A 19,566-nucleotide genomic window follows, 5' to 3' on the forward strand; every position below is an offset into this window, starting at 1 on the left:
CATATCTGCCATGTGGTGGTTGTTCTTTCTTCCTTTTCACAGTTGGAGAAATGTGTTAGTGGACTGCCACGTTTTGGTGAGGTGTTGTATTTCTTCAATATATATTCTATGTTTTATATTATAGAAGGCACAGTCAAAGAAACAAGCCTTGTATTTAGAGTGGAAAGTGATGAGTTTTATGATGGTCCTTTGTTCTCTATGGAACTTTTGCTGGTTTTGGTGCACCCCAGAGAAGATTTTATTTCCTATATAATCAAGCTTTGCTCTAAATAATTAGACTTTCCTTGTGACAGAGAGCAGGTGGTTGACCATAGGTTTTGTCCTGCACCTTGAGACAATCAGCGACTCCAATGACTCTTTAAATACCCCTCTGAACGCCCCCACCCTCACACATGCATGTGATGAAGCAGATCTTTTCCCACGAAAGATTATGTTCCAAAATATGTTAGTCCATAAGGTGGCACAGGACTTCTTGTTGTTCTCGAAGAATCATTAAAGGTCTAAAGAACATGAGCTATGAGGGAAGAACTGGGTTTGTTCAGTTTAAAAAAGTTTAGAGGGGACATGATAGTGGTTTTCAAGTACCTCAAAGAGGGTTACAGGGAGGAGGGATAAAAATTGTTCTTCTTAGCCTCTGAGGATAGGACAAGGAGCAATGGCCTTAAACTGCAGCAAGGGAGATTTACATTAGACGTTAGGAAGAGCTTCCTAACTGTCAGGGAGGTTAAACACTGGAATAAGTTAGGGAGGCTGTAGAATCTCCATCACTGGAGATTTTTAAGAGCAGGTTAGACAGACGTCTCTTGGGGATGGTCTAGATGGTGCTTGGTCCTACGGATAGGGCAGGGAACTGGGCTTGATGATCTCTTGAGGTACCTTCCAGTTCTAATGTTCTCTGAGTCTATGAAAACGGGTTTTTCCCCCGAAGGAACCCTGTCTACGTGTCTGTTTTTGTTTTCAGGAAGGTCTCTTCTGGAAATGTGATTGTGTGAGATTATGCAAATGAAGCATGAGATTTGTAAATCAGCACTTCATTTGCATCTTCAGTGTCCCTTATTTGCAAGCCACTTCTGAAAGGGGAATGCAGTGTAGGCATAGCTTGGGTGCATACTTCCAAAGGAGAATTCTACCTATTTTAGCACATTATTTGGAGTTCCTGCCACACTTCAGGTGAGATAGCAGTAACTCATGGTTAACAATGGTTATCTATTGTCTGTCCATTGATAGGAGAGGATCATTCATCAGTGCCAGTTCTGTGTCTTGGCCTGAATCTAGATTGTGCTGGATCTAGAACAGGGGTGGCAATAATTTTTGATGGGAGGGCCACTCCAAGAATTCGGTATGTGGTCAAGGATTGCACTCTTCTGTGACATTTAATGGAGGAGGTGCAGAGTCTTTGATGAAGTTGGGATGCAGAAGGGAGCTTGGTGTAAGAGATTGGGTGAAGGAGGGTGTTGTGATCTGGAGCAGGGGATTGGGGTTAAGAGAGGATTCTTTCCTGGAGGAAGGAGTGCAGGGTTTTGGGAGAGGGTTGTGACCTTGGGCTGGGTTTTGGGGTGCATGATTGGGGAGAGGGGTATGAGTGCATGAGCAGGGGTGAATAGGGTTTGGTTGTGCCATGGTGCAGGAGGAGGAGCAGAGGGTTGGAGGGAAGGGAGGTGGGAGGGTAACAAAGGAAGGCTTTAGCCAGCAGTCTCTTTTCCTAGCAGCTCCTGGCCAGCAGCCCAGCAACATCCTCAGGCAGGTTCCCTGGTTTCATTCCACGCTCCAGCGTGCTGCTCAGAGGGGCAGGCTGTAGGGGGGGACATGGGTTCTCTGTAGACCATGCACCCCCTTTAGGGGGTACTTTGTGCAGTTCCTGAGCCGCAGGCATGACCCAAGCAGCTTCCATTGGCCGGTTTCCCCCACTGTGTGGAGTGCAGAAGTCAGAGCCTGCCCAAGACTCCCACTGGGCTATGGCTGGATCCAGCCTGTGGACTGTATTTTGCCCACCTCGATCTCGAATGTTGCCGTCAGTTAGATGAACTTATAGCCGCCTTGCTGCTAGTTTCTCTGAGTTTGCTCAGGAATGAGAGGTTTGACTATGAGTAATAGATCTTGTCCAGTGTGGTTTTCTTCAGAGTTGGTTGAACTGTTGCATGACTGTTCCCCTTTGTTTCCTTCACTGTACCCACAACATATTACCCTTCTTTCTTTAGAGATTTCTCACTGTAATGAAGGAAGCCGTTACAAAGCAAATTAAAAATCCCTTTTGGGGTAGCATTTTACCCCACTATAGGCCTTTTATGTTGGTACATTCTTTAATGCACATGTTGTAAAACAAATGAATTCTTGTTTTCTGGGCTCAGTTGAACACCAGGTATTTATTATCAAAGTAATTTAGTATGCTGATTCTCTATAACAAAAATACAGTTTATTAAATAGGTTATTTATTGGAGTGTCTTCCAGTTGCACAAATATTATTTATTCAGTACAACATCCTGCACAAAACAATTTTGCAATTAGAAATATTGCTATATCTGGAAACAGGAAAACTCATTGTTGAAAAATGCATTCAGGAAATATATTACTCAAAGGAATTCATGTTCACTTCATGGAGGAAATTGACAGCAGACACAGTCTGAGTAAAAATGTGTGAATTTAATTTTCAGTACTTTCAGATACGCGTTAAGGAATAATGGGGTGAGGGGTGTGTGTGCCTGGTTTAAGCAAATGAATACAGTTATTAATAGAAAAGTTAAATTTCAGAAATCCACTTTTGATTGTTTTAATTAGCGATTGACTTCTAGGCTGCTCTGTGATTTTAAGAAGTTTAACTGTCTTATTGTGCAAGCTTACAGTTAAAATTCATTTGAACTAAAAGGTTTGCACACTGTAGCTGATGTATTTTAATAAGACACATGGTTTACATTCCTGTTCTTCAGAAAGCAGTGTGTGTCTTCAAACTACTGGAAGAAGAGATATAGCATCTGCTGAGTTGGCCAAACATTTCTATACTAGATTATTGGGTTCCAATTTTCTTTCCCTCAGACATCAGTTTCTCAAGAAATGGCTTGCTTTTCTTGATCATTCAAGAGGTGTCTACTCATCTTGGTGTAGAGACATTTATCATTAACGGGGGATTCCAGAATTGGTCAACAAAATTGTCAAAACAAATTTGACAATGATTGCTGAGTTAAATGAAAGACTTCCATTAGAAGAATTCAGTTTACAAGTGAAGACCCTTTGAAAGCAAACTTATTTCACTGAAACTGTTGATGGGAGGCAATGAGTTGATTTAGCTTTTGACTACCATTTTTTCTTTTTAAAAGCCACGGATCAAGCCCCACCTGGGCCCCCATTTCTAAAGAGCCCTTAGTGGTGTCTATGTATTGCTTAGCTGGTAGGAGGGAACATTCTGTCTGACTGAGGAGGCAGGATCATTGCAATCCAGCTGCTGAAGAGCAGCATGCTGTCCAGTAGTTGGAGAGTCAGGAATAAGCATCTTCAAGGTGTCCTGAAGCCAACTGGATGAGCCTAGTGGAAAGGGTAAAATATTGCTATTCTCTCCTTCATGTACTCCCGTTCCCGTGGGGGACAGCGAGCACTATCCCTGTCTGTCAACATCCCGAAAGTAGACAAATCTTCCCAACTGCAAAGAAGTTTGAGGGAATGGCCTGGGTGAGGCGGTTAATGAATCTTATTCCCCTCATCTGCTCTCATAATACCTTAGCTCGTGCTGTTTGAGTGTTCTTGTCTTTGTGTTGCATGAAAGCAAGGGGTATCCAGTGCTTCTGTTTTTTCCTTCCATAGCAGCCCTTTGAAGTACCATTGGGAAAATAGATTTCGCTACTGTACATGATTGATAAATGACACTTTACTTTTAGCAAACAAGGAATTACAGAATTCCATCTGTGCATCAAAGAGGGACTCCTATAACCCAAAGCCCATGGAAAAAAGTATTGTTTTTCTTAGCATCCTTCTGCGTTAATTAGTCTAGGTCTAGCATATAATGTTGCAGTAACTTTGCACAGTAGTTTCTATATTGGGATGCTTAGATTTTATGTGATACACTGTTAGTTAATAGCATATATTTTTTGTTTTTTTACAGGGGCTAGAGTTAATGCCAAAGACAGCAAGTGGTTGACTCCCTTACACAGAGCCGTTGCATCATGTAGTGAGGTAAGGAATATATAATATATATATATATTCATGTAAAATAAAATACAGCATCTCCACTACTTTCTATTCCTAATTTAGTTTTGTTATAAGTTGTAACTACTGAAAATGGTGAGGAGAGGTATGTTGCAACATTTTTTTAACATAACTCACCTCTTTCCTGCTTTAAAAAAAAAAATTACCATGCAATTCCTATGGTGGAATACACAGAGGCTCTGAATGCAAAAAAATCACTGCAAAAATAATATGACCTTCGAAGTTTTCATTAAAACAATCTACAATAAGTGAAGGTAGTTTTTTATCGTCGTCCGTGGAAATAATAAATAATGAATGTCATTCCCATGACAGGGAATATTTCTGAATTCAGAATGTGAAGTCTATGATTCCTTTAGGGGTGAGATAACAGAAGTGTTTCAGTATAAGGAAAATCTACTGTAGAAAAGCATTTCCCCAGTTTCTTTATTGAAAACATTGAAGAAGTCATCCTAGTAACTGTAAGGCTGTGTCTACACTATAAAAATAACTTCGAAGTTGCTTACTTAAAAGTACAACTTCAAAGTAAGCAACTTTGAAGCTGAGTGTCTACACACATACTACTTTGAAGTTAAACTTAGAAGTAGGGCACTACTCCATTCCTGGGAACGGAGTAAGGACTTTGAAGTTGGGCTCGCAACTTTGAAATAAGGCAAAAATGTGTGTAGACTCTCTGCTGGCTACTTCAAAGTAGTGCCTAACTTCCAAGTCAGTTCCTAGTGTAGATGCACCCTGTGTTCTAGCAAAGTATTTAGTTTGGACTTACAGGTTGAAGTTCCATATGAAACATTGACTCGTATAGAGTAGGTCAGAGCAAGCTGCTAAGAAAATTTCTACCTGGCATTTTGTTTCATCATAGAAAATCAAGGTTTTTGGAGCATGTATCAGTATATTTCTAAATATAGAAATATTGTAGGAAGAAAATTAAGAAGTGCATTTATATCATTGTTCGGGTATCGTATTCTCTCTGAGGTTCAAACTGGCATGAGTCGGAGTTCTAATTCTGTGGCATGTCATAAAATTAGATCAGTAAAAATGCTGAAGGTTAAGATTGAGAGGTATTGTTGCTGGAGTCATGTGGGAGAATTTCACAGAACCTGCCTACACAGAATACCTGAGTCAGAGCAGTACTGTTGCTGCTTTATTTTTTTATTAAAGATGGGGAGGGGAGTGAATTGGGGTGGTTTGGTGTTGCAGAGTCTCAGGGCAGGTGTGCACTACAGCAGAAGGTTGAATTAATTTTAATTTAATTGGAGGTATACATCTCCTAGAACTGGCAGGGACCTTGGGAGATCATCTAGTCCAATCCCCTACCCTCTTGGCAGGGCCAAGCCCCATCCCTGACATCTATTTGCCCCAATCCCTAAATGGCCTTCTCAAGCATTGAGCTCACAATCTCAAGTTTAGCAGGCCAATGCACAAACCACTTACCTATCCCTCCCCCAAAAGGTCAACAATTGCAGCTACATTAATTATGTTAATTCTGGCTGGTGGTCTATGGGAATGTTTGCTCCCATTGACTTTCCTTACTTCTAATGGGCGGAGGAGAACCAATGCTAACATGGGCACCCTGTAAGTTCAATTTAGCACATCCTTATCAGGAATGCTAAATCAAACTCAGAAAGATGGACTATGGCAGGGTTGATCTTCCCTGTAGTGACGATGTACCCTCAGACATCATACTTTGGGTCTAAACCCATTCATTTTAGATTTTGCTTTTGGGTCAAAGAATAGCCACTACCTTAAGAAGGTGGTGATGTATAGCTGTTGTCCCATGCGGGGGTGGGGTTCGGCACTATTTTTTTATGAATGGCTTGATGTGTAGGCTAAACTATCAGGCTAATGCAGTATGCTCCCCTGGAGAAGCATCACTGGAGCAGTCATCCATTCACTCTCCCGAGCATTGGGACTGTTCTTTGAGTGCTTGCTCATGTCCATTCCACGTTAGGTGTGTGCCCTAGCTACATTCAGTGGTGCTCTCTTGGTACGGAATAAGATGTGCTGCACGCTCCGCCCACTCTCATTTCCTTGTTGCCACTAGTGGCAGGGCACAGGATGGTCACTGCTGCTAGAGTTGCTTAGGCTTTGTTCAGAGAGACTTTGTAAAGTTGCTGTAAATAGTTTTGGTGTTTAGCATCTTAGCAGCAGTTAATGTGTTAGTCCCACCTGGGACTTAACGGAAGGACAGGGCATTCCCTGGTCCACAGGCTTTTAGCCCTACAGGAAATATAAATTTCATATATCCATTAACGACCCACATATTAGTTGTTTTAGGTGTCTGGGTGAAGGGCACGTAAATGGCAGCTGTTGTATTTGTAAGTTCTTTATTCCAAGGACTGAGGAGGGAGAAATCAGAGTGTTCCCAATGCAGTCAGAACCCACTCCGACACCAGAGCAGTGGTCTGGCTTGGCACCCAACACTGCAATATTGTTATGCAGTGCCTTGCAAGCACCATTTACAAGCTGGCAGCAATCCCCATCTTCAGTTCCAGCCAAGAAAATCATCAGGTCAATGGGAATCAGTCTCCTACCTTCTTTACGGGGAAGGCAGGGGCTGAGGCTGAACTAAGACCTGCATTGGGCAACTCATAGTTAAAGAATTTGGAACCCAGCTCATGCTGAGTGGTGCAATTCATCCCATTTCTGGCCTGGAAGTCCGGGCATGGCGGAGGGCTCTTTCAGCTTCATATACTGTTGACCCTTGAAGCTCCCCAAGCTGTGCAGGAGATCTTGTCACTCTTGGTGCTGTCCCCACTGGCCCCTGACATAGGGGGAAGCCCGCCTTACAACCTTTCCATCCAACCTTGTGCCAGTGGCACCACTCCCTCCTGAAGGGGCTGTCCTGTTACTGAACACCCACTGGAGATTGCCACACCTCAGCCTTGGGAAGGTAGTCCTGGCAGAGTCCTCGCCAGATTCTGGTTGCCATCAGAGAGAGTTGAGACGGACTTTACTGGCCGCCTGGCTGAAGACCCTTGGAGAAGTGTATCTCTAGGCATGGGTGTCAGGAGGATGTGAATTGGTGGGCTAATGCTACACCTCCTGGGATTGGTCAGAAAATAGGATCCATGGATCCTGTCTGTTGATCCTGAGATGGGTGTCACCTTGTGCTGAGTGGTTCCCCCGAAGACTGGTCTGCAGTGCCTCCCAGCCATGTTGCTTCTCCCAGTACCAGTCTTGGAGAACAAGGTGCAGATCACCTGCTTTGCTGCTCCTCCTGCATACAACACTTAGGGCACTGCTGTGTGCAAAGTGACTGGTCCCACAGGTGTTGGTCACCGGGTACGAATTGTTCTGGATAAGATTCTGGTATGGAGCAGGTCTTGATCTGACTCAGCCTTCCTGGACTTTGGTACTAACTACTATGTTGGCACTGAAAGCTACCTGCCATCCATCCCATGGTATCTCTGGGCCCCATGTGGGTTTAGTCAGCCCTCCCAATGTGCCTGTTCAGCATCAGCCACTTCAGATGGGCTGGTGGCCTCAACTTCTCATCCTCCTCTGAGTTTAGCAGCCTCAGGAGGAAAGACCCCCTTCCACCAAGTCCATTTGGACAAGGTGCCAGTGGGTACCTCAGAACTCATGGCACCAGCCTCATCTGGTAGCGATGAAGAGGAGGCCATGGCTGGTACCCATCAGTCAGGATGATGCCAAAATGCACCAGAAACGTCTCAAGAGGGTTGCTGCCAACCTCAGCCTACAGGCAGAGGAGTAGAAGGAGCAGGCAGACTTCTTTGAGATCCTTTGCTCTGTAGCTGCTGCTAAGATCGCCATTCCACTTCACGAAGAGGTATTGGAGACAACTGATGCTGAACCCCCTCATTTCTATGATCCATTTCCAAATGAACAGAGTGGAAATATTTTTCCTGAGTTATGAATGCCGTTTTTCCCACTGTGTCCCAAATTCCTTAGTGGTTGAGGTGGTCAAACATAGGTAAGTCCAAGGGCAACCTGGAGCTACCCCAAAAAATAGATTCCAAGAGTCTGGACAAGATTTATCCATCATGTAACCCAGGGGTGGGGAATCCATGGTTCAAGGCTTGGCCCCCCTGCAGCAGGGAGCTCACACTGGCCTATGGTGCTCTGTGTGGCTGGAGTGATAGCTTGGGCTCTCTGCTGCAGAGGCAGTGGGAAAAGGGACCCTGAGATTCATAGGCTTGATCCAGCCTAGGGACTTTGTCTGGTAAAGCCTTGGGGGCAACGGGGAGGAGGAAGTGGCTTTGTGCACTATTGCTCACTCCTCCCCTCCCACTGGAGGAGCAGCAGAACAACTTGGTGGTATGCAAAACAAAGCTGACTCCTGAAACAGGCACAGTAATTTGGAAAGGTTAACTGGCACTTATTTCAAGACCTCAGATTACCTGGGACAGGATTTCCCAAACTTTATATAGCTGGGACTGGGTTTTTTTTGTACCCTTTTTTGCGGTCCAAAAAAATGAAAAATGAATACATTTTCACTTTATTTATTCACAATACTAATTGTATATAGTGATAATTTGTATATTTTTCTAAGGGACAATATTCTTTTTCCAAGGACTGGTACTGGACCACAGACCACACTTTGGGAAACACTGATTTAGGACCATGTTTCTCAACCGGTGATACGTGTACCCTTAGAGTTATGCAAGAGAAGTCTGGGGGTACTTGTAATTTTTTTTAAACAGGGGCTCTTTATCAAAAAATGTTGAGAAACGCTGATTTAGACTATGGAATTAATCCTGAAAGACATAAGTGACCACAGAATTAATTACTTTTAAATGCAAAATTTACTTATTCTCAATTTCCCCTAAGTTTTCTACAAACACTCACAACATAGAATGAAATGAAACTTATACACTAGTGAAATTTATTTATCCTGGAAGTTGCAATGAAAAAGAGAACTTGATGATGTTTCTATTTTTAAATGTTTGTGAGTCACTTAGACATTAGGATGATGAAAGGCCTTAGAAATAGATGGATGGGAACACACATTAGCATACACTGCAGCTGGGAGCAGCACAGAGATACTCACTTTTGAGCCGCTTACTCACTGAATTCTGGGACAGGGTGTCACTGTTCAAGCACTTGTGTACAGTGCTCTACTGGGAGTACTGTAATTTGAGACACCTGCAGTATTTAGCCTCAGAGTATTTTAAGTTCAGAGTGACAACCATATTTTTTTGCATTTTCTGGTACATGACTAAAGAAGCAGTCATAACAGTTAATGAATTGTGGATAACTTTCTGGACTTAATGAAGAATTGAATCTACATCTCAATATTTGTATGGTTGACAATCTGCTTTCCTTTTAGTGCAATAGTGTACATATGCTAATATTATGGTATTACTTTACTGTAGGAATGTCAAAAGAATTCTATAAATTTGCAGTTTAAACTTGATTTTATGAAGAGGAATGATATGTCTGACTTACAGTATTACTAATAAAAACAGGATTAATCACTTTGGCTCCATTAATTGTATTCCTTTTGCAGGTGTCTGTCTATAATATGTAAATTGGCACATGTAGGGTTATTAAACTTTTATTGTATTATTTGAAAAAAGGTGTCTAACAACTGGTAGCAATATTTTAAGTACAATAGTGCCTCGCTAATGCATGCTAATAAAGGGAGTCCTGAGCATTATAGATCTGATGGTGGGGAATTCCACCCATATCATTTTTAAATGCCTTAGCTGAGTTTGAGGGATCTGTGACCATCTCAAAATTTTGCTGCGTTTGAGAATAAACTCTTAGCCTGAAAATACATATGAATACAGTTTATTAAAGTGTGAATCAGTGAGATTCTATTATACTTTACCTGGAGTTACTAAGTACATTCTTTTATTTCTTTGGTAATTTATTTTATTGCAAATATTTTCAGGATGCTGTTCAGGTGTTGTTAAAGCATTCAGCAGATGTCAATGCCCGTGACAAAAACTGGCAGACACCTCTACATATAGCAGCTGCAAATAAAGCTGTTAAATGTGCTGAAGCTTTGGTGCCTCTTCTGAGTAATGTAAATGTGTCAGATCGAGCAGGTAGAACAGCATTACATCATGCAGCCTTCAGTGGACATGTTGAGGTATGGATTATTTCCCAAACCTTTTTTCTTAGCCCTCTTCCTTCCCCACAAAGCTCTGATTTGTTGTTTGCATACATGTATATTACCCAGTAATTGCAACATGTACGCTAAAGTATATTTACAGCATTAACATCCCTATACTAAAGCCTGAAAAATATAGTAATGCTGTCCCATTCGTAAGATACGTTCTTCTTACTAGCCTGTAGGAATGCTTTCTGCATTCCCCCAGAAACAATCAGCATTTTATTTATATGCTCGATTCTGCTTAGATCCATAAACTTAAATTGTTAATTATGTCTCGTGGTTGAAGCCATAGTTTAGTTCATTCCTTTTCATCAGTTTGTATAGAAATGTAACAATTTTTATATGTACATTTGTAGGGTGATTTAAAGTCTTAAACCAGCTTTTTTAGTTTTAATAAGCAGTTTGTATGCAGTAGATACTATACATATAGTATGCCATGCTTGTTGAACAGTTCCATAAAGTAGGTAATCTGAAATATTTTGGTTGTTTCTTAATCTGTAATTTAGAGGACACTATGGTCATTTAACATTGTCGCCAATATGGACAGCCAGCATACTCACACAAAGTATCAGAAGTGATGTAAATAGATTTAAATCCTTTAAAATCATGGTTCCATATACATTGTTTCTGATATCTTTAAAACTTGGTTTCATTTCACACAGAATTTATTCTTTCCTTTCATTACTATAACACGTTCTATGCATAGTTTTATATGAGCAGATGTATTTTACTTATTTTTCTTCACTCTAGATGGTGAGCTTGCTGTTGTCTAGAGGTGCCAATATTAATGCATTTGACAAGAAAGACAGACGAGCTATACATTGGGGAGCATATATGGGTATGTACATTTTTGGAACTGATTCTCTGTGTGTTAGGGAGAAAGACAGTCACTTCATTGTATTGAATTTATATACTTCGGTTTCTAGGCAGCTGCCAGTTGGACAGATAACCATTGATAATTACTCTTTGAACACAGTCTTTCAATCGGATTTGTAGCTGCCACATAATAAGTTAATGTAGGCCACATTTCCTCTAGTTTGCTTATGCGAATGTCACGTGGAACTATATCAAAAGTCTTTCTAAAATATGAATTTTTTAGTCAAGTATCAAAAGCTGGCTCAAAAAGAAGGAATGGTCATCTTTAAGATAGATGTATTCTGGTTGGTTGGCTCTCTTCTTGGGTTTTGTTTTGTTTATTTAACAGAGAAATAGACCAAGAATAAGACCTCAAATTATTGCACTTCAACTTTTATTCACAGAAATCAGCCTCTTGCCTCTGACAATGAAGTTGTCCACAATGAGTTAGTTATCACATCAGAATGGCACAGTTTTCCTTCATATAGATTTCCTTCTATTTGCTCTTTATATAGAACTTTGCTAAGTGTGGGAATTCTGTTCTTCAGCTTGTATGTAGTTATGATTCCTCACCTCAAGCTTCATTCAGGAGGTGAAATGATCAGAAGAAAATCAGATAATGGCTTTTATTTCAGATACTCTTAACAGAAGTTTCTTAGCATTGGACAAATAACTCAGTTGCCCTTTTAAGTAAGTCACAGGAAGCTATAGATGCACATTTGAGTAACAACCAGTTTTCTTTGATGTCTGAGCAAGGGTAACACACGTTCTTCTCAGAAGTCTTTTCTACCTGTGGCATCTGCGTGCTTACAAAATACTTCCCTGTTGGCATTGCTGGAAGAATATTTTTACAACTTGGCAACAGCTGTACTTACTTGCAGTTCCTCTTTCTTTATCTAAGTATAACTTTATTTATTCTTACCGAAGAATTTATTGTAGTGGCCACAGCTATGTACCTGTAACAGATATCTGTTTCAAGGAAATTGGATAGAAGCAGGTGTCACTTCAAAATGTAAATTATGTAATAAATATACTGAGTCATCCGTGATCAACCTGAGTTTTGTTGTCAATTGCAGGAAAAAGTTAAATGATGCCATTCCATAGTCTTGACTTTAAAAAAAATAATAGTTTATTGTGGCAAGGAGAGAAGAGTGAAAAATAGAAAAATGTATACGTGCTCTGTAAGCACAGGAATTTTTCATCATGTGAGATGTAAAACCAAGATGCATTCGTATTCATTAGAAATCCCATAGTACTCAAGAATTAGTAATTTCGCATTAACATGCTGATCAAATTCTATTCTGGGAAGTTTATATTTTGTTGAACTATGTTTTTCTACACTAAAGTTATTTCTAAACATCTGTATAGGATTCTGTAGCACTATTAATGGTAACTGTACTTCAGAGGTTAAAATATTTCTTGTATGCTGTGGATAATTTTTAGATTCAATAAAAGAAACTGAAGGTGCTTGCAAATCAGTTTGTTTAGGGCATCCATTTATATAACAACTTTTACACAATAGTCTTGGTACATATTTTATTCCAGAATTTAGGCAATATATCATGTAATGACCTTATAGTGTTTATCATTAATATTTCCTGTTTTCAAAATAATTTAAACAACCTTAATTGCTTAATTTTTAGCAATTCATATTAACTCTTTCGAGGTAATGGGGAACTGAATGCTTTCTAATGTAGGAGAGCTACACGTCTCAAGGAGTTGGAAAGAAATAAAAGCTTAGAATTTATGGGGAAGAGCAAAATCTTTGTGGTTAATGTCTCTGTTGTTGCAGCCAATTTTATCTCATCTTTTGCCTCTGTAGTTAGGGCTTATCTCCAGTACACTGGAAATCAGCACAGCGACAGTTGATTCACCGGTTGTTGATTTATCGCATCTGCTTAGACATGATAAATCAGTCTCTTAAGTGCTCTCCTATCAACACCAGTATGCCATCAAAATGAGAAAAATAGCCACCATTGATGAGAGAGGCCCACCAACCTTACTGCACGTGACATGCTGCAGTGAATATCTCGACTTCAGTTACCCTGTTTGCGTAGCTGAAGTAGATCAACAGTGTGGGTTAGCGTAGACAAGGCCTTTATATGAGAGCATGTCTGTACTTTTTCCAGCTTGTCTTGTGCCTCATTTTTATGGCTTTCTTAGTGTATTCTTCAATGAGTGTCCCAGTAGAAACTTTGAATTGCAGATAATGTTAAGTTATTGCACAAAGCATAACATTTTGATATTGCCACTTTCTGAGTAAAACAGAGTGGGGTTTAGAGCTCTGTATTGGTACCTGATTAACTTGATTAGTGGGTTATTGATAAATTATATGGATTATGCTAAAAATGCTTCAGATATTTTAACTGTTTGGTCGTAGTTCATGTCAATTTGTTATGACAGCAGGGAAAACAACATAAATCTATAAATTTGTCCCATTTTCAGCCATTGTATTCATTTCACATTTACCAAGAGAGTGCTCCTTGAACAGAAATCCATCGTGTGTATCAGTAGACAGACATTTGACATTGTGTTTCAGTAGGAGTGTGTTTTGCTTAATGTTAAGCTTGTGATTTAAGTATAGCAAAGATTACATTGACAAACTAAGTTTCGGGACTACTTCTATTTGTAAACAGATAATTTAATAAGCCCTGAGAGAGGTTGGAGAGGAAGAACAAGGTTATGCTTATTCACTTTTTACTGAGAAGAGTAGTACAGCATACTTTTTCAACTGTGATTCAAAAAGGCTTTTATTTAAAGGATTAGTGTGATGACCCCCTTCTGACAACAAAAAAATTACTACATATGCAGTAGGGATGACTGAAGACTGAGCACACCCAAGCTCTGCTGTCCCAGGTAGGAGCACCAAAACTGACCACCAGGGGCTTGAGACCCAGGCAGGGGGCCTGTAACCTGAAGCATGCTCCCTAGCAACCCTAAGCCAGCCCTGGCAGCCCCACTAAAATGGGGTCCCAACCCACAGTTTAAGAATCACAGACAGAAAAATTATCTATCCCCTGCTTCCTGACTTGTGGTTGTAGAAGAGGAACATGTTAGGTGATTATGCTGCTATCTACAGAAAAAAAAATGGGGGTAAGGGGCAGGAAGGAACATATTCTTGGCATTTTCCCTAGTGGGGAACTGCAGGAAATATCACAAGCTCTACTCCCTCACCTGCCAGCCGCAGCATGAAAGAAGGTTAACATTCCCAACTCGACTCTGTGTACCTCAGTTATCTTCTTCCCATTGAAACTAGAACTGTGGTATCAATCTGCCATCTTCATTCTCGCTTCTAGGTGTGTCCCAACCCAACTAGAAAAAAAAATAGAACAGTGTTCAATGTTTGGGATATTTTTTATTCTGAAATAGTTAGATTCCTTGAGTTAATTCCATTTGAAACATCACTTATACTCCATCAATGGCAGGTGCTAACATCTCTAAAATTGTATTTGCTGATCAAAGTTCGACATGATTTTAAAGGTAGTAAACTTCATGTGTGTTAGACAGTAAGTAATATTTTAAGTGGAGTTAAATTTGATTTCTCTTCCCCTTTACTATTGTACATAAGGCCTTAGAGGAGTAAAACTTCCCCTCTGTCTGTTATTTCAGAAACGTTATGTTGACCTGTGCTAAAGTATTTTCTTCTCCTTTGATTTTGCTTTTGCTTTTGTCTGTGGAGAGTCTTGTCAGGACAGTATTCCCAAATCCTGACTTGAAACAGGAAGTGAAAACAGTAGGTGGAAGCAGGGAAAATTCAATTTCAAAATCATATACAGAAACTTTTAATGAGGGGAGGGTTCATGGTGCACGTTTCTACTTTTGAATAAAAATGTCAGAATAGGAATATGCCTAATAAATGAAACTACAGGTTGAACACCTCTAATCCAGCATTCTCTGGTCTGGCAACATCTATGGTCCATCATGATTTTATTTAGCTGGATTCCCGCTTATTATGGATGTGGTCAATATTCATGTGGTCCCATAACATTTGTTTACAGCTACCAGTCCTGGCTCTCAGTGTTCTGTGCTGTTGTTTAGCTCTAATTCACCCCTAAATGTCTTCTTCAGGGCCCAGTAAGCAGAGGAAATGTTCGAAATGTGGCTAGACAATATTTACCTCCATGGTTCAGAAAGTCCTCTGGTTTGGCACAGGTCAGGTCCTGAGGATGGTGGATAAGAGAGGTTCCATCTGTTCTAAATTTGGGTGGAGTGGAGAAAAGGTGTTAAATAACTTTATAAAGCACTGCCTGTATGTTTGGTGCTGAGGTGTGTTAAGTCCTTTGTATTTTACAAAGTAGAAAATGCATATTAGGAGTGGGGGGGAGAAGAAAGAAACTTATGTAGATCCATACTTTGTAGATCGGAATAGTTGAAAAAGTGAGTTACTGACAGATACCTGGATTTCTTGTCATACAAAGAATTACTTCAATTGTACAAAAAACAAGATTAATAATCCAATTTGGAATCTGTTGAATCCTGTTTTAAATTTAGTCTGTCATCCATGAAATCAGGGGATTGGAGCCATCCAGTACTAGTGTAAAAGAAGTACATCATGCTGAGAGATTCATATGCATAATACTAATGAGCAAAACAGAGCAAGATCACAGACTTTGTTCTGTTGCAGTGGCTTGTGGCTGCTGGAAAGTTGCTGACACTTGCCAGTGAATTAAGCAGTGTTAATACCATTAGTCATTGTTTAAAGCCATGCTGACATCAGACTTTGGCAGTTGATAATCATTTTAGTCAAGAGGTTGATGTGTGTCACTGTTAACCAGCAGTCTTTGAGATTAATATTTATGATCTGATTTACCCTGTCTCCAGAAGTAGTTTTGAGCGGATGAAATTCAATGCTTGAGATGCCTCAGCTATGAATGGAAAAGTATTAATCAGCAGTTGTAATGAGGACATGCACATTTTTTTGTGTGTGCCCACCCAGCTGGAAAAGTAAATGCTTTCTCTTATTCAGCTAAACTATCTACCAATTTTAGCACAGCTATTTTTATAACTTGTAATATGACACTTTATCCCTGGAGCATATCAGTAAATTTGGGGACAGTGCAAAGGGAGAGAGAAAATTAACTTGATATTTTATTAAAGAAAGTAGTGTGTATGTTCATTTACAGTGAACCTGATTCTCACTTACGCTATGTTTATGCTATGTTTTATGTCAACAAAACATGCTCCTAAGCAACATAAATTTCACTGATACAGCTGCAGTCATAATAACTGAACTCCCTGTGTGCATAGCGCCATGTCACCGGGAGAGTTTCTGTCATCAATATAGCATCTGCCTCTTGGGAAGATGGGTTGCCTATGCCAGTGTGAGAAGTAATTCCATCAGTGTAAGTAGATTTCACAGAAGCACTACAGTGATGCAGATGCGTTGGTTCAGCTGTGCTGCTGCAGCCTTTTAAGTACATATAAGCACTTATTTTCAAACATTGACTTTCAGTGAGACAGGCTTATGAATTCTTAAGTCACTCTTGAAAATGGATGTTGGGTTCTTAATTGCTGAGATTATTTTTTGAAAACTTTATCCAATATCTAAAGGAAAAATAATTCTAATTTTTATATTACAAAATCTACACATTTTTTCTTAAAAATGAGACTTATCTTTTTGCTTGAGTCTACTTTAGAAGCTTCAGGAATATGAAGTCTCTTCATGATTCATGCAGGAAACCTTAAGGAATTAAATGGGAATTTTATCAGCCTACAGTTGAAGGAACAAGTCTGAGTTTTTCTTTCAAATTTTAACAAAAGTTAAATAGGTATTCAGTCAGATAAGCAAGCATTTTTAAATAGCTTACTGAATATCCCTTCCCATTATTTTGATTTGAGAACTAATGGCCTGACACATAAGATTTTAAGTCTTCTTCTAAAAAATCTTTCACAAAAGACAGAAGACAAGACTGGAAATCTTTTATATAAAACAAAGATAAGGAAGGAGACAGTAACGAGTAGGAGGAAATGCATGCCGAACATATTTCAGACTGCATCTGTAAATCATAAGGAAAAGAGGGAAGGAAAGAACATAGTTTTGCCTTTTTTAAAAGAGGAAAATCTGTACTGAATTTGTCACCTTTAAAAGTTGATCAAGCACAGTTAATGACTGATAATTCTGTATGAGTCAGAGCACAGTTGATAAATAATAAAACTTAACTTGATTTATTTTTCTTTGATTTGCCCAGGTCACATTGAAGTTGTGAAATTACTTGTGACTCATGGAGCTGAAGTGACATGCAAAGACAAGAAATCATATACACCCCTACATGCTGCAGCATCTAGTGGAATGATCAGTGTAGTCAAATATCTTCTAGATCTTGGAGTTGATGTAAGTAAATATGTAGCTGAAGAAAAACCTAAACTACTGAGTATTTCTGATCAGGGATATAATTGTACAGAGAGTGCTCTTTTTTCATGATTAAGAACATTGGTAGTAAGAGTATTTCGTAGGTTGAAGTTTCCCCTATGGTGTTTCACTTGAAGATAAACTTGAATGGTTCATTTGCTCCTGGAAGATAATGAAATAATCCTATGTTTAAGGCCCTGGACTAGGTCGAGCAATGTTGTATACTTGTGTGACCTTGAGGAAGTCATTTAATTTCTTAGTTTTAGTTCCCCATATGTAAAGTGGGGATAAAACTTCCTGATCTTGCAGGAGTTTTGAGAGTAAATCATTACTACTACATGGATGGACATATAAGTACCAGTTATAAATATGTATTAACAAAAATATATCAGTATTTTTGAAATCAAGGTTTGTTTTTTTTATGAACTGTATTTTTTATGAATTGTAAGCCTTTTGGGGTTCCACATTTTGAATCATTTTACCGTCTTGCACAGAGTAGACATGGCTTCTGAAATTGTAATTTGAAAAGTAGGTTTGTTTGTATAATGCAACATAAAGCTTAGTTTGCACATTAATGCAGGATTAGAATTAGGGACTGAGACAGTTGTCAAAACCTGGGTGTCTAAAAATGGTCACAAAAATCCATATTTAGGCATCTTAATATGTGGTCTGATTTTCAGAACTGTTGGCACCCAAAATTTCTGTATTAAACTCAATAGGTCTCAGAGACGTTCAGTACCATGGAACATTAAACCTCTTATTTAGATGCTAAATCTAGGAACCTGATGCTCCACAGTTAACTGTGCACGGAGGAATTCTGCACCTCAGAATTAAAAATTCTATGCGTAGTATTTTAAAATTCTTCAAAATTTGGTTTATTTGTTAAAATAACACAATGTTATCACACCAGTTACAGGTTTTTTGGTAGTTTATTTCAAAATAATCAAAACAAAAAGCAGTCAAGTAGCACTTTAAAGACTAGCAAAATGGTTTATTAGGTGAGCTTTCGGGGGACAGACCCACTTCTTCAGACTTAATATTTTTGAAATACTGGGGCTGACATTGTTGGACTTCAGCTGTCTCAAATTCAGAATGAAACATAAAATTTGCACAGAATATTAATCCTGTATAAATTCTGCATTGTGCAATGGTGCAGAATTCCAATAGGTGTAAATATTTCAAAGTCTCTCGTATTCATTTTTTTAGAGCAGTTCTGCTATTGAAATACTCAACTCTTCTCTAGCAGGTGTTCTTTCGTCTCAAAGGCTAAAAGAACATCCTCCTTAAAGGAGCGTCCCTGTGGTGCTTCACATAAATTGTCTTACAATCTCTGTGCTTACAGTTAGAGATTTTTCAGTAGGGGGACCCCCGGCAGCACATGCACAGTATGCAGCTCATGCTTCTAGCAGCTGTTAACTGCTACCCGCCATCCCTGAGTTCCTTCTCTGCTACTCTCTGCTTAGGTTGGAACTTCAGTATGTCCAAGTTTACCTTCCTTCAACCTTGTTTCTTCCTACCCTAAACCCTTTTTAGCTTATCCCCATTCACTTTCGTTGACTTTCATTCTTTAAAAAAAATTTTTTTTCTTCAGTGCCCCTTAGTGCCTGTCACCAGCAGCCATGCATGGCTCCCCATGCTAATAAACGATGCTCCATCGTGTTGGTTGTCTATTCCCATCTCAGACAGCCACTCACAATGCATCCGCTGACTTGTGCCCCAAAAACATACTCTGCAAAAAAAACAAAAAACAAAACAAAACAAAAACAAAACAAAAAAAGCCAAACAAAAAAAAACTTTAACGAGATCTCTAAAAGCCAGGGGTCTCTAAGTGAAATTAATACTTATAGAGAAGTTCCTTAGACCAGTGTCAGACCCTGAGGCAAGGTTCCAGCCGAGACAAACATTACCAACAACCACCTCCGATCAAGGACCATCAAAAACGAAACTGGCAACAAAATGTAGGCTTTCAGCCTTGCTCCATGGAGAACAGCCTAAGAAAAAGCACTGTCCAGCAAAAAAGATAACCTTGGTATTGAAGGCACAGTCTGCTCTGGACTTTGAGACACCAGGTCCACGAGGCACTTCGATG

At 39.6% G+C, this 19,566-nt stretch overlaps 1 protein-coding gene across 7 annotated transcripts in view; it reads left to right on the forward strand.

Annotated features, from left to right (window-relative positions):
• ANKRD28 (ankyrin repeat domain 28) overlaps positions 1–19,566 on the forward strand; it is a 200,592-nt gene that overhangs the window by 111,632 nt on the left and 69,394 nt on the right. For 5 of the 7 annotated variants that reach the window (XM_074984527.1, XM_074984528.1, XM_074984526.1 and 2 more), the window contains 4 exons: positions 4,091–4,161; positions 10,049–10,249; positions 11,024–11,111; positions 17,317–17,459. In XM_074984527.1, coding sequence (XP_074840628.1) covers positions 4,091–4,161; positions 10,049–10,249; positions 11,024–11,111; positions 17,317–17,459 — 503 coding nt within the window. Of the gene's footprint in view, positions 1–4,090; positions 4,162–9,341; positions 9,453–10,048; positions 10,250–11,023; positions 11,112–17,316; positions 17,460–19,566 lie in introns of those variants that run through there. The other 2 variants (XM_074984530.1, XM_074984529.1) reach the window with 2 other exon arrangements.

The sequence above is a fragment of the Carettochelys insculpta genome, chromosome 2 (genome assembly GCF_033958435.1).
Source record: "Carettochelys insculpta isolate YL-2023 chromosome 2, ASM3395843v1, whole genome shotgun sequence".
Classification (NCBI taxonomy): Eukaryota; Metazoa; Chordata; order Testudines; family Carettochelyidae; genus Carettochelys; species Carettochelys insculpta.